The sequence below is a fragment of the Xyrauchen texanus genome, chromosome 45 (genome assembly GCF_025860055.1).
Source record: "Xyrauchen texanus isolate HMW12.3.18 chromosome 45, RBS_HiC_50CHRs, whole genome shotgun sequence".
Lineage (NCBI taxonomy): Eukaryota > Metazoa > Chordata > Actinopteri > Cypriniformes > Catostomidae > Xyrauchen > Xyrauchen texanus.
Window position 1 is genome coordinate 13746291 of NC_068320.1, and position 13876 is coordinate 13760166.

The 13876-nt window shown below is 37.7% G+C and overlaps 1 protein-coding gene across 1 annotated transcript; it reads right to left on the bottom strand.

Annotated features, from left to right (window-relative positions):
* Nucleotides 1-740: 740 nt before the first annotated feature.
* On the bottom strand, nucleotides 741-9910 carry LOC127637469 (dynein axonemal intermediate chain 7-like). The gene is made up of 16 exons (XM_052118558.1): nucleotides 9895-9910; nucleotides 9348-9365; nucleotides 9147-9228; nucleotides 8598-8689; nucleotides 8073-8177; nucleotides 7802-7939; nucleotides 7531-7665; nucleotides 5973-6076; nucleotides 5499-5790; nucleotides 5286-5403; nucleotides 2677-2840; nucleotides 2406-2589; nucleotides 1919-2133; nucleotides 1575-1733; nucleotides 1107-1220; nucleotides 741-1018 (listed from the first exon to the last, which is right to left on the bottom strand). The coding sequence occupies exons 1-16, from the start codon at nucleotides 9895-9897 to the stop codon at nucleotides 743-745; spliced, it is 2199 nt and encodes a 732-aa protein (XP_051974518.1). The 5' UTR covers nucleotides 9898-9910; the 3' UTR covers nucleotides 741-742.
* Nucleotides 9911-13876: the final 3966 nt, after the last annotated feature.

A 13876-nucleotide genomic window follows, 5' to 3' on the forward strand; every position in this document is an offset into this window, starting at 1 on the left:
GAGCTTTCAGTACCGTAATAAATAAACAAATATTTTAAAACAGGACAAAATCTTTTTTCCCATTTTATAGTAATGACAATGTAATGTCAAGGTGCATTTTTGCCCAACCCCCAATTTTGGATGATCACCTACATACAGTTTCTTTTTTTCTTTTCGCAATTGTATTTGTTTTTGTCAGCAAATTTTGTTTTGTATTTGGAACAGGAAAATAATATCCCAATGCAAAAAGTCTTAATGGTACAACAATAGGGTTTTTTTCTTTAAGCAAAATGTCATTTCTAATTTCTTTTCATTTCTGGGGTGAAATATTACCCAGGCATCATCTTGACCGATTCACCCATTTAGAACTTATAAACATTTGCATGATGACACTAATAATTGTTCTAAATGTTTGTTTTTTGTTTTTTAATTTTTTAAAGTCAATTCATATTGATTGCATTTGTTATACATTTTAATGCTGAAGTCTGCAATAAACAATCATCCAAGATTTATCAAGTTGCTCCACTTGCTGATCATATGGGTCAGTATACAGGGTCTTAATTCAGGGATAACAGATCTCACTTATTTAAAAACACTTTATTTAATGACTTGTCATATTTTTATAATTTCTTTGAGTTACTCAGCATAGATGGTGTTTGACTATCACCATATTAGAACAGGTATCCAGAGATGTTTTAGATGTATGATGCATTCATATGTGTGATACTGTATGTGTGTCTCTGGGTGTGTGTAGTGTCTCAGCTCAGGAGTAAGTGAGCACACGTGTGGCACACAGGAGCCTCTGTATGGTGTCTGTGTAGAGACTGTGAGACTGGTGCACTCTGGCTTGGCCCTCGCTGCTCATGTCCTGCCTGAGCAAGTGCACAAATGTGGAGTGGAACTCCGTGCCCTCGGCCAACTCCGGGGAGAAGCTGTCATCATGCTCTTTCACCTCCAGAAGCTGATTCCTCTGCGCACCCAGTAGGTACAGAGACCATGCCTCCTCAGCCACAGGCCCCATCTCAAGCTGTTCACATGCCTGCAAGGGAGGAGGGTTAAAGGTCAGAAGTACAAAGAAAGAACATGTCCAATGTTTTAATTCAATTTGGTGCATTAAGGGAACATGCCTGAAGTATGAGGTGTTCTTGGCCACACTGTGAGTTCCAGCGGCTCCAGGAAAAAGCCACAGCTGAGGACATGAGGGCCATTTGTTCATACACTGTGTGCTCTATTAATGGGTCCTAGAGATGGAGGAAAAAATGATATATATGCTAAAAGTAATGTCATCATCAATTATGTTTTAAAAATATAAATTCTATTAGTAACACTTTATTTTAGGGTTTTATATTATACATATTACATGTATTGAATAAGTAGTAATAGTCAATTGTGCATAATTACATGCAACTAAACCTACAGTAAGTACATGTTGTTATTTAGTAAATACTTGGTAATTACACTGTAACAAGGACACTAAAATAAAGAGTAACCATTCTATTTGACCATGCATCAGTGAGGGTCCTCTACCTTTTTCAGTTGCGTAATTGCTCAAAATGTGGCCCTGATTGTTATAAACTCACTTAACCCACTATCACCTTTGGGTTGATGCTGACATATTTGTCTGAATATTCATTCACAAATACATTGATCCCAGCTCTTATCATAGCCTTCTGCAGCATTTGGGGGCTCATCCATTTCCCATGTAGTTGATCCAGTTCCTTTGCTGCCTCCATGTGGAGCATACACAGCTTACCCTATGAGAGAAACAGCTAGATGTTTCAATACTTTCTTTTTTCTACACATTTTACAGTCCCCTATTTTGCGGTGAACTTTATATGTGATGAAAATGACCTAACACAGAAGGTCAAGATTTAAGGGATGATATTGGTCTTGGGTACATTTAAATGTATCTTTTATCATCAGAGAGGGCCTCTCTTGCCTTGATGGTGATTCTGACTTCAGTAAGAGCTCCAGTGATGGTGAACAAAGCAAAGTCTTGGCCCAGAGGCCTCAGCTCCCATGACTGAAAAGGCATATTAGCGTAGGACTCCTGCAGTAAAGTGAAGGCATAAAATGCTTTCATCTGAAAGGAGAGTCTGCGGGCCTCTGCGTCATAAGTTGTCTCAGACATGCAGTCTGTCCTCCATTGCTGACCTGCAGAAACCAGTGACCAGACATTGATTTTAGCAGTGCTTTAAACAGGACGTGAAAGGCTCACCACAGAGTCAAGATAGCTGGACATTTTAAATCACTTTAAGGTATGGGGTATAATTATAACAAGAATTTAGTAGGTGGGATGATTTATAGCAGTTAATTTATAATAGAGAAAGTATGATATTTCTATTACTTTAAAAGACTATATAGCAAACCAAACTTTATTATTGTTATTAGAGCAATGTAGCACATTAATTGTGTGAATTGGTCACCAATCGTATCCCAGCGTGCCACTTGAGGATCCTCTAGGAACAATACTGAGTCAGGCAGAGCTACAGAGACCCCTACAGGCAAGGATGCAACAGCACCGTTTTCATCATGCCTTATTGAGGTAGAGCTCTGAACACAAGACTGCTCTGTAGGATAGTGGAATACCTGGAGACCTGTTTCTAATAACTAGAAACACAAAAACAGATTAAGATTAATGCATGCTTTTCTCATTTATGCCTTTAGGCCTCTTCGTAATTATGACTAAAGACATGCCTGTGTCATTTCCCAGCCCTTCACTATGCGAGACTGTGGTGGTAGATGGAACACATCAAAGTAAAAGACTCCACCCAGGGGTGTGTACTGTTGCAGGTCCACTATATGCACATCAGCATTGTCAATGACCGGTTTAGACAGTGATGAGGTGGAGCCATTTTGATCTAGAGAATCAAATAATCAAATATTATATTCTACAGAATATAATAAAACAGTGTTTCAAGTCAAGCCAAGGCACAATTCTTATTGGACTATAATATCACATACAGCAACATGGAAAAAGAGACCAATAATTCACAATTAAATTCCTCAATAATAATAATAATAATAACACATTTTTCCACTAAGTAATATTGTACATTAGACTAAATGTAGGTGATATTGTAGATATACAGTAGACTTGGTGCATTGATTTACAATTTAATGTGTTGACCGGCTATTTTTAAACAGCTTCAAAATTGGCTCAACCAACTGGATTTTAGAGCTGTAACTATCCATTTTAATGTGTATATTGGGCATTCTACAAATGTTCCCTAATGATCATAACTAATTAAAACATTCCGTCTCCTACAAAGGAAATGATACTGCACTGCATACTGATATTTTATTACCAAATTTTTCCTGGTATTAAGATGTGTTTTAGGTGAACTGATCAGTGGCCAGTGCAAAATACAGGTAGGTAGTCAAAAATGCATGTGATCACACTTGAAGTGTAAAATGCTAATATGTCCTGATACGTCCCGGACAACAGCCAAGCACTGCCTACTTCAAACAACCACTCCATTAAGAAGTCAGTTATGTTTGCTTTTAAAAGGAAATAACCGTCTAATCAGAAAATCATCTAAATTTGTGTTAATACAGATACTCCACTAAAATAACATATTATAAAATTCTAAAATAAAATATTCTGCTCAAAATGTCATGTTTGTGCTTAGATTAAATTGAGATGCAAGGATATTAAGGAGAAACGATGCACCATTTTTTTTTTGTTAACTTTATTTGTCTAAAACTTTTTTTGTCTATGGAGCCAGAATGATCTCAAAAAGCACAATTCAGATTCACAAAATCTGATTAATACATTTAAAATACAATTCATAAATAGACAAGGGCACAAAAAGAATTTGCATTAAAACATTTGTGAATGTTGATAGATTTTAGATATTTATTTATGGTTCGTTGAATCTGCAGTTGCAAATCGTCACGTGTGAAATTTTTTGTGCCCTCGCTTGTATATTTATTAATTTTATTTTGGATTTATGAATCAGATTTTGTGAATGTGTATTGTGCTGTGCATTTATTAATTGTATTTTGTAAAAATGTTCTTTTTGAGATCATTCTGTATCCATATTCATCATCACGCAGTAATACACTGACGTAGTGACTGATGTATATCATCATGACATCAAATACCCTCCCCTTGCAATCTAAACACAAGAAGCATGTGAACATTTGAGACACATGTGAATACCAGCTGTAAATGGCAATGTGTCTCGCCTGACCACTTTTGATTGGGTCGCCTGAGACACATCTTAAGGAATATTCTGGGTTCAATACAAGTCAAGCTTGATCAACAGTATTATGATTATGCTTTTTTTTCCCCAATTTGGAATGGCCAATTCTCAATGCACTCTAAGTCCTCGTGGTGGCGTAGTGTCTCAATCCGGGTGGTGGAGGATGAATCTCAGTTGCCTCCACGTCTGAGACCATCAATCTGCGCATCTTATCACATGGCTTGTTGAGTGCGTTACCGCGGAGACATAGCGTGTGTGGAGGCTTCACGCATCCATGCACAACTCACCATGTGCCCCACCGAGAGTGAACCACATTATGGCGACCACGAGGTTACCCCATGTGACTCTACCTTCCCTAGGAACTGGGCCAATTTGGTTGCTTAGGAGACCTGGCTGGAGTCACTCAGCATGCTGGGGATTCAAACTCGTGAACTCCAGGGGTGGTAGTCAGCATCTTTACTCGCTGAGCTACCAGGCCCCCGATCAACAGCATTTTTAGCATAGTATTGATTACCACAAAAATTTATTTTGACTCGCCCTTACATTTCTTTACAGAGAGGCACTTACAATGGAAGTGAATAGTGATAAGTTTTGGAGGGTTTAAAGGCTGAAATCTGAAGCTTATAATTTTATAAAAACACTTACATTAATTCTACTGTTAAACCTTGTGTATTATTTAAGCTGTAAAGTTGTTTAAATTGTGGTTTTTACAGTCGTTTTAGGTTTTATGGTGTAACATCTTTATGGCAACGAAGTTGTAAAATTGGCTCTAACTTTACACAGAAAAGGTTAGCAAGCGATTTTGTTACACAAATCATGTTAACATGTCTTGTGTCAATACTTTTGAAACAGTGAGTATTCACTTCCATTGTAAATGCCTCACTGTAACCCATATTTTTTAAAGAAAAGGAGGGACAAGTTTAAATTATTTTTGTGGTAATCAATATTATGCCACAAATGCTGTTGATTGAGCTTAACTTGTATTCAACTCTGAATATTCCTTTAATACCAGGTGTAAATGGGGTCTATGTGGTAAACTGCTCAACCTTGACCTAATAGGAATAAGAGGAGGAAGATGAAGGAAAGGAATAACCCAACCAGCTTCTACGTCTGAGCTGACTCTCTCCATGGTGGTCTCCATCTGACTGTCTCCTTCCTCTAATTGCTTGATAGAAGAACTCTTCTTTTCCTCAAGTGAGATCACACTTACTGCGCTCTGACCCACAGACACGCACACACATATTGATATATAATAAACTTAAGAACACACTAGAAAACATTCAAATGCACGATCAAACCTATAGTCATCACCTTCCTGCCCTCTGATCTGACCGAACGAGTCTCCTCTTCCACCTGCTTTGGGATTTCTGTTTCATCATCCTCTCCCTCCATATTCCCATCCTGCACTGCTGCAGGGCTCTCAGATGGGGGAGTGACAGCACCTCCCAACATGGATCTCTTTCTCTGGATCTGTGCTCGCTCACTGTGGTGGGACAGGTGGTCATAACGTGTGTGGAGGATCCGAACAGCAATGTCACATACAGCCAGTGGTTTGGGCAGCTCAAAGCCCAATCCCAAATCCTGGAACCAGAAACCTTTGAACCTGCAGTGCACATGAAAGTCGAATATTTATCTTATTATCTTACATTGGAAAACCGGGAGGTTATGCAATCCAACACCAAAGCGTAACTGAACTCTTGACAGTGTAAGAATAAACCAACAGAGATTATTCCTATCAGTGCTTCATCAATAAAGTAATAAATTAAGACATGCAATTTGACCAACCTGGGGTTTTTGTTGAGGTTTGCCCACAGACAAAGAGTGACATTTTCATCTTTGACTTCAGTCTGCATGTTGCCAGTCTCAATGTCAGAATGAGAATTTGCGTGCTGGATGGAAAGCAAAAACCACAGAGATTACATCCGATCTGTGTTAAATTAGAGTTGAGCTGCATACAGGATCCAAAATGTACTTTTTGCTTCACCAGCTAATGGTTAGAATATGTTTTAGTTTGTAGGCAGTTTGTATGTCTTTTGATGTAAATCGTGAATGCCACTTACAGGGTCAGATATAAAATTTTGATATTCGATTTAAAGGGGTTATATCCTTGATATTTTGACATTTAAGAGGTCATTTTACTATAAAAACTGTGAATTTCATAACTCAAAACTTAATCCCCAATGCAATAAAAGCATTTATTGAAACCAAGATGCAAAAATGCCTCATTTTACAATTTCCCTACATCACTAGGGAGCCCATTAACGCCTAATGTACATCATCGCACCCTTGGCCCCACCCACTGGTGCTTCGTTCGTAATCCGAGAGAAAGAGCAGGGTAAACGGGCCTAATGGCCTTCTATCTGTTCTTAAACACCAAAAGGAAACCCATCAGGACTTTTTTGAATAATTTTTGTATACTAACATGCACTAGACAGATGTCTTTGACCGTTGTCATATGTCGTGGCACTTTTAAAAGATGCGGTGGCAAGGTACAACTCTGAAAAGGAGACCTCATTCTGTTTCATTCAGTTGAGATGTTCTTGCTGTTTTGAGCACAAATGCATCTTGGACTCCTCCTTGTGCCCATCTGCACTATTTTTAATTGTTGATGTATGTAAACGTACACTAGATGGATGTCTTTGACCATTTGTATGTGTTTCTGGCTATGTGCGCCTCAGTGCAGGATGATACTGTTTGTGTGCTCATCTTGTTTCACCAGGCTTTGACCCTATGTATGTGCATGTTTTTGGCTTATATCAGCGTGGATTGCTTGTGAAACCAGTAATGATACAATTCAAGCTTAGCAAAGGAACTTATTGAAGAATGGGGCAGTTAAAAACACTATTGGAATTGATCGCAAACCATAAGTAAACCGAATCATTCGTGAATATTTCATTTGTCATGACTGTTTGAAAGTTTGTGGTGCTGCTGTGCTTGAGTGAATAGTTTAATCTATTGCAATGTGTTGGATGTGCATTATGTGTAAACCCAGATATTTTGTTTTATAATGTTGTGGAGCTTCTGATTGAGATTCAAATATGGCTGTATTCGAGGGGCTGCACAATGTTAGCCATTCATAACATTAAGCATTTACGCTGAAGTTTAAAGGAGGTGCTTAGGCCAAAACCGAGTGTTTCAGACAGAGGGCCAGAGACAGGGTGTAAAATTATCATTTATTAATAAATTATTCCATTTTGGTGCAAAAAACAATTATCATTGGACCTCAGAGAAGATAACACAATTATAAAAACAGACTATGTCATGACCACTTTAAAGCATGTACATTTTGGACCCTGGCTGGACAGGAAGGGTCTCTGGGTCTCTGAGACAGCAAAACTCTCACCTTTAGAAGTTCCTCAGTGGCTAGGTTGAGTTTCCAGTGAATGAGACTCTGTAGTGACAGCAATGTTTCTCGATACTGCATAGCAACACAAGGCTCTGGACCATCATTCATAAGAAAGTCCAGTTCATCTGTCAGCTGTTCAGAAGAAATCAAAAACTGTTGTCAATAAGTATCTCATCACATTCAAAGAGAATACCCCTTATAATTTTCACAAAGGATCCTCTCACTAATCAACTGGATATTGATCACATATCCAGAGTGCTGGTCTCACCTGAAGAGCCAAAGCACAGCTCTCCAAGATCTGCTGAATCTGGGTTTCTGAGTCCTCTCTCCACAAAGTGATGAAGGCATTGATATCTTGCTGCACAGATGGGTCTGGACTGCCGTCACAACGCATATAACGATTCCACTGTCAAGATCACAGATTAATTTAAAATCCAGTCTTTCAGGTCCTCAATATTAATACAACAAATAATAATCTCACAATTTGTCTCACAACACTGATTTCAGTCTGGTTTCAGACTGCTATGTGAGTCTTGTACCTTAGCTTTCTCCCTACACTCAGATTCCCACTTGACGACCGCTGTTTGATTCTCATCTAAAATAAGCCGCAGTTCATTCAGCTCATCCTCCCTGCGCTCTCTGTCCTGTGACACAGACATTGACGGGCATCAATAAATCATCACATTCGAACATGCCACACACAATCATCAGTACAAGCAGCTCAATTTGCACTACTGCTACTCATATGCTTAAAGGGATGGTTCACTCAGAAACACCCTCATGTTTCTTTCTTCTGTGGAACACAAAAGGAGGTGTTAGGCAGAATGTTAGGTGACTAACTATTGACTTGCATTGTGTAAAACAAAAAAATGCAATAAAAGTAAATGGTGACTGAGGCTAACATTCTGCCTAACACCTCGTTTTGTGTTCTACGAAAGGAAGTCTTATAGGTTTGAAACAATAAGAGGGTGGGTAAATGACTACATCATATTCCTTTTTTGGTGAACTATTCCTTTAAAAATCAAATACAACCGAACTAATTCAAAAGCTAACATTTCGCAGACCTTTAACTCAAGTCGATGTTGTTTTTCTTGCTCTTTTTGCTCTCTCTCCAGCCTTTCATTCTCCTCACGCTCAGCAATTAGGCGTGCCTCCTCTGCACAGGATAAAAAATACTGTTTGCAGACTTATTGCCAATTAAACAATGGGTTGTTTAATCAATGAAATACACTTGAATGAGTCTCTGAGGATTTTCTGTAGGAACACAAAAGAGTTGTTAGGCAGAATGACAACCACAGTCACTATTCAATTGTATTGTATGGAAAAAGATGCAAAGTGAAAGGTGAACAAGGCAGTCATCTCCTTTTATCTCTACCTATGTTCCACAGAAGAAATACAGTCAGACAAGTTTGGAACAGCATGAGGGTGAGTAAATATCACAGTTACATTTTTGGGTGAACCTTTAAAGCTTTACATCTGATGGAGTAGTTGGAAATTATGATTGACACTATGCCAAATCTCATTAGTTGTAGTGTAACTCATTTGTAAGTTTGGATAAAATAATCTAATAAATGAAATAAGTGAATAATAACAGAATTTTCTTGTGCAGGTACCTTCGTCTTTCAGTCTTTGTTCATCTGCCTCTCTCTGCACTTTCTCCCTCTCAGCTTTGCCCCCGCCTTTATTTTTTGCAGACTGGATTAAAAATGCAGATGATTTATTATATGAAAGATGAATAAATTCTTTTTTTTTAATGAATAATAATAATAATACATTTAAAGCTGTAAATTTCAAACCTCTATGCATTATCATACCTTTCTTTCCTTAGGTGGCTATTAAAAATAGATATGAAAGAGAAACGATGAAAGAAACAAGCTCAAAGGTAAATAATAAATCAGATAAACACTGAACATGGTGGTTGACATTCTGTGGTGTGTCGCTGTACTCAATCTAAAGCTATTAAAGACAACATTTCAGAAATTATAATTGTTATCTTTGGAGCTTTTATGACCTCATATTAATTGGGAGACTACATTTAATTTTTGTAATTTTAACAATATATATTATACTATATTATATATAATATTTTAACCTTGATGCTGATCTAAAAAAAAAAAATCTGTCAAAAGACATGTTATGCGTCAAGTACCCCCATATAGCTCCAGCATATCCAACTATTGTGACATTTTTGCTCGACACTGATGCATTTTCGACATTTATACTTGTATAAATATTCCACTAAAAATGGAACCATATAAATATTGGCTATTATATTTAAGAAACGTGCAGTTATGTAAGTTATTTCACTAGCATTAGTATTTGTTTTTTTGTCCTTCGAAACATTAGCGAAACTTCACTCACCATGTTCACGAGCTCTCTGGCGTCCTGTCACCATAGCAACGTAACCGCGCATGTGCACGAGTACTCGTAAGCTTGAGTACGCAATACAACAATAAACACCCTAACAAGCAACAAGCAAATAAAAGAAAAAACAGTCCATACGCCGTCTTGATGCAGTAGTTGAGTATTTATGTTGTGTAAACGTAAGCTTGTATGAAAGCGTGTTAATATTGCCGTTCTGTGATCACTTATAATATCAACAACGCTTTGAGGATTGCAATGGCATCTTTAACACAAGATGGCGCCAAAGATAAACTACGTTTGCATCTGTGTATTAAACTGCCAAACGTCTACAAAGGTAAACAAACTTACCCGCTTTTTTTCCCTTTACTTCATTTAGGGTGCTACATTTTGGTCGCATAATACTTTTTAATGCTAAGCCAAGCTAACACTATTTCAAACATTTTACTGAAGACCAAATGCTGTTTGTTGTCTGTTACCCTCATCCCAAACCAAACTGCAAATTGTTGTGATTGTACTCTGGATTGCACAGTGAAATCATATTGAAACATCAATAACGCATTTATCTAACGTAGTGTGTGTGTGTGTGTGTGTGTGTTATATATATATATATATATATATATATATATATATATATATATATATATATATATATATATAATCTGATTTAATATATATATAATCTGGTTTAATCTATGTAGTGCCCATTATGTTCAGGCATGTAATACAAGTAGAGTAGTTAATTTCCTGTCTGATAATTCAGTTTTAAAGCTTATTATTTTAAAGATCTGTGTGTCTGTATGTCTGTCTCTCTCTTCTATCAATCCATCATCAAATGCAAATTAGCTTTATTGGCATGACTGCATGCAATGTACAGTGTTGCCAAAGCATTCTGTAATAGTAATCATAAAAAAATTATTAAAACATTTAAAGAAAATTATCTACAGAGAACAATGAGTAACAGTAAATTAAACCAACACATTCAGTATTTAGTTAGGGGTCACCCTCTCTCCCTCATTATGACAAGAAGCTAAATCTATACATTCAGCATTCTCTCCAAGAACACATGCGAGTTTCTCTATATAACTCATTCTGTTGAATTCAGGATGTCTCTGATCTATGAGTGTAAAGTGTGTGTGTTTGTAATGCTCTCATATTTATTGCACTCAATGAGAAAGAGGGGTTCATCCTCTATGACTCCTTGAGTGCAGTGTGAACACAGTATGTTCTCTCTGGGTCTCCAGTTCTGATTGTGCCTACCCGTCTCTACCGCCAAACTGTGCTCACTCACACAATCCTTTTTAAGGAGCTTCCTGTGACGTAGTCTTTCATTTTGTTCAGATATGGTGCCAGTTTATATTCTGTCTTAATTTTGTATTCTTCTAGGGTTCTGTTTTGATTTGTCTTAGCTTTGCCTTCCTGAATTGAATTGATACATTCAGTTTTGAAAATTAACACTTTTGACTTGTCCATGTTGATTGGCAATGCCCAATTACTGCAGTCATTTTCTAGAATTGAGATGCTCTTCAGTAGGTGATAGATGCAGCAGGTCGTTTACATACAGAACGCATTTAATTTCTCTGCCCTCTAGTGTGAGTCCAGAGCTACATGAGTTTTGAAGTATTGTGGCTAATTCATTGATATAAATATTAAATAATGTTGGGCATAGGCTGCAGCCTTGTTGAACTTCATATTCTGGCTGAAATAATCAGTTTGTCTGTTGTTTATTTTAATGTAGCATTTGTTGTCTTTGTACATGTCCTTTATTAAATCAGAAACCTTCTCCCCTAATCCACTCTGGATCAGTTTTCGGATCAATCCATCATGCCTTAATCAAATGCTTTTTGTTTTTTTTTAAATCAATAAAGCAGCTTAATATTTTACCTTGTTTTATTTGGTGGACATGTCTGTGTATAAGTGTGTTCAGTGTGTAGATGTGATCAGTGTTCTCTGTTTTGGCATGAATCCAATGAACCTTGAGTTGATTGGGCTAAATTTGTCACATTGTATGAATATTGGAGTGATTTGATTTTCTTTCCAATTCTCAGGAAAATGTCCTTATTTTAAGAGCAAATTGAATAATTTGGGTTATTGGGTTATATAAATGCAGATCTGTTGAAGTTGTTGTGTGCTGAGTTGTCTGGTCTGTTTTGGAGCTGGCAGAGGTTGTTGGTAGTTTCCACTTAAAACAGGAAGTAGTCCTGCTCCAGCTCAGCGATGTTGTCTCTCAAGGCCTTGAACTTTGTAGATGCAGGAAAGACAAGGTGTCTGTGTGTTACAGGGGTGCTTGAGTTGAGTGCTCTGTTTGTGACTATTGTGGAGCAGGACTCTGCTCTTCACCTAAGGATCTTTCTTTAACTTCTGAACCTCCATTTTAAAGTTCATGAATTTATAATGCAATTCATCAATGCTGGGTTCTGACCCCTGGACCATGACTGTACCATTGTGATATAAGTTTATAGTCAGCTTTATCTCTTTTTCGCCTCCCAGCGTGATTTGTCTACCTTTAATGATGCTACCTTTTCTGCTGCAGTTCATGGCAGTTATGAGAATGCTGTGCCAGGCTGATGGATGATCAGTGAAGACGAGCAGGTTACATTGGACTCAGGATCATCTCTTTCATCTTCTTCTTTGTTTGATTTAACTTCTGCTGGATATATTATCTCCAGCTCCTCTTAATTTTTGAAAAATACTACTGCCTTAGGCAGTCCCAAGCTGTGATCTACAGTTTTAACTGCCATGGAATATTAGCTTGGCTTGCAGTTAGCTTGATGTTTAGGTTATGTGTAATTTGTAAAAAATATACTGTCTCTTATGATCTTCGTTTAGTTTGCTTCACAGAAACATACGTTCTCTGGCAAAAATGTAAGTTACAGCAGAAGCTGATATTTTTTGCTGCCAATTCTCTCTCTCTCTCTCTCTCTCTCTCTCTCTCTCTCTCTCTCTCTCCCCCTCCCTGCCTGTGTCAAATGTGATCTAACTTGAACAACTTAACTTTTTTCTAAAATATAGATACCACAAACATCACCATTACCATTCTTCTAAATTTTGTATAATAGCCAAGCAAAAAAACATACAAAAATCTAAGATCAGTATCATTGTTTAGAAGATGTATACTACCTGACATTAGAATATATCACACACATGACTCTTTGAAATAAATGCCGAATGTCTGTCCCCTTCAGTTTTTTGGCTGGTGGTTTTACATGAGACATTATTGGTCATTCAGTGTTTGACTGAAAATAGTTCAGAGATTTAAAACTCACTAAATGTTACCAAAAATATAAAATGTTTAAATCTGTTTAACAACATTAACATACTATAGTCAAAGATGGCTTCTCTCTTTGCTCACGTCATGTCGAAAGTAGATTGCCTGGCAGGGTGTTGTGCTCATTAATATTAATTAGGCGCTTTCGGTGGTGGACAGGGGTCAGCATGGGCACTCTGACCAGTCTAAGGCTACGTAGCCCCATACACAGCAAGCTGTGATGCTCTGTTTTTTCTGACATTTTTCTACCATGGCCAGGATTACATTTTTCAGCAATTTGTTCTACAGTAGCTCTTCTATGGGTTCGGTGGAGATGGGCTATCCTTCGCTCCCCACGTGCATCAATGACCCTTGAGCGCCCATGATGCTGTTGCCGGTTCACTGTTTGTCCTTCCATGGACCACTTTTGGTAGGTACTAACCACTACATACTGGGGAAAACCCAACAAGACCTGCTGTTTTGGCTCTGACCTAGTCGTATAGCCATCACAATTTGGCCCTTGCAAAGACGCTCAGATCTTTACGCTTGCCCATTTTTCCTGCTTCCAACACATGAAATTCAAGAACTGACTGTTCACTTGCTGCCTAATATTCACCTGCCAGTTGTTTTAATTTTGTGGCTGATCAGTGTATTAATTCTGTCTTATTTGCAGCCTTCCTCTTGCGTCCAGACTGCTGAAGGACCTCACGGATATTCAGATGTGGTACCAGAATT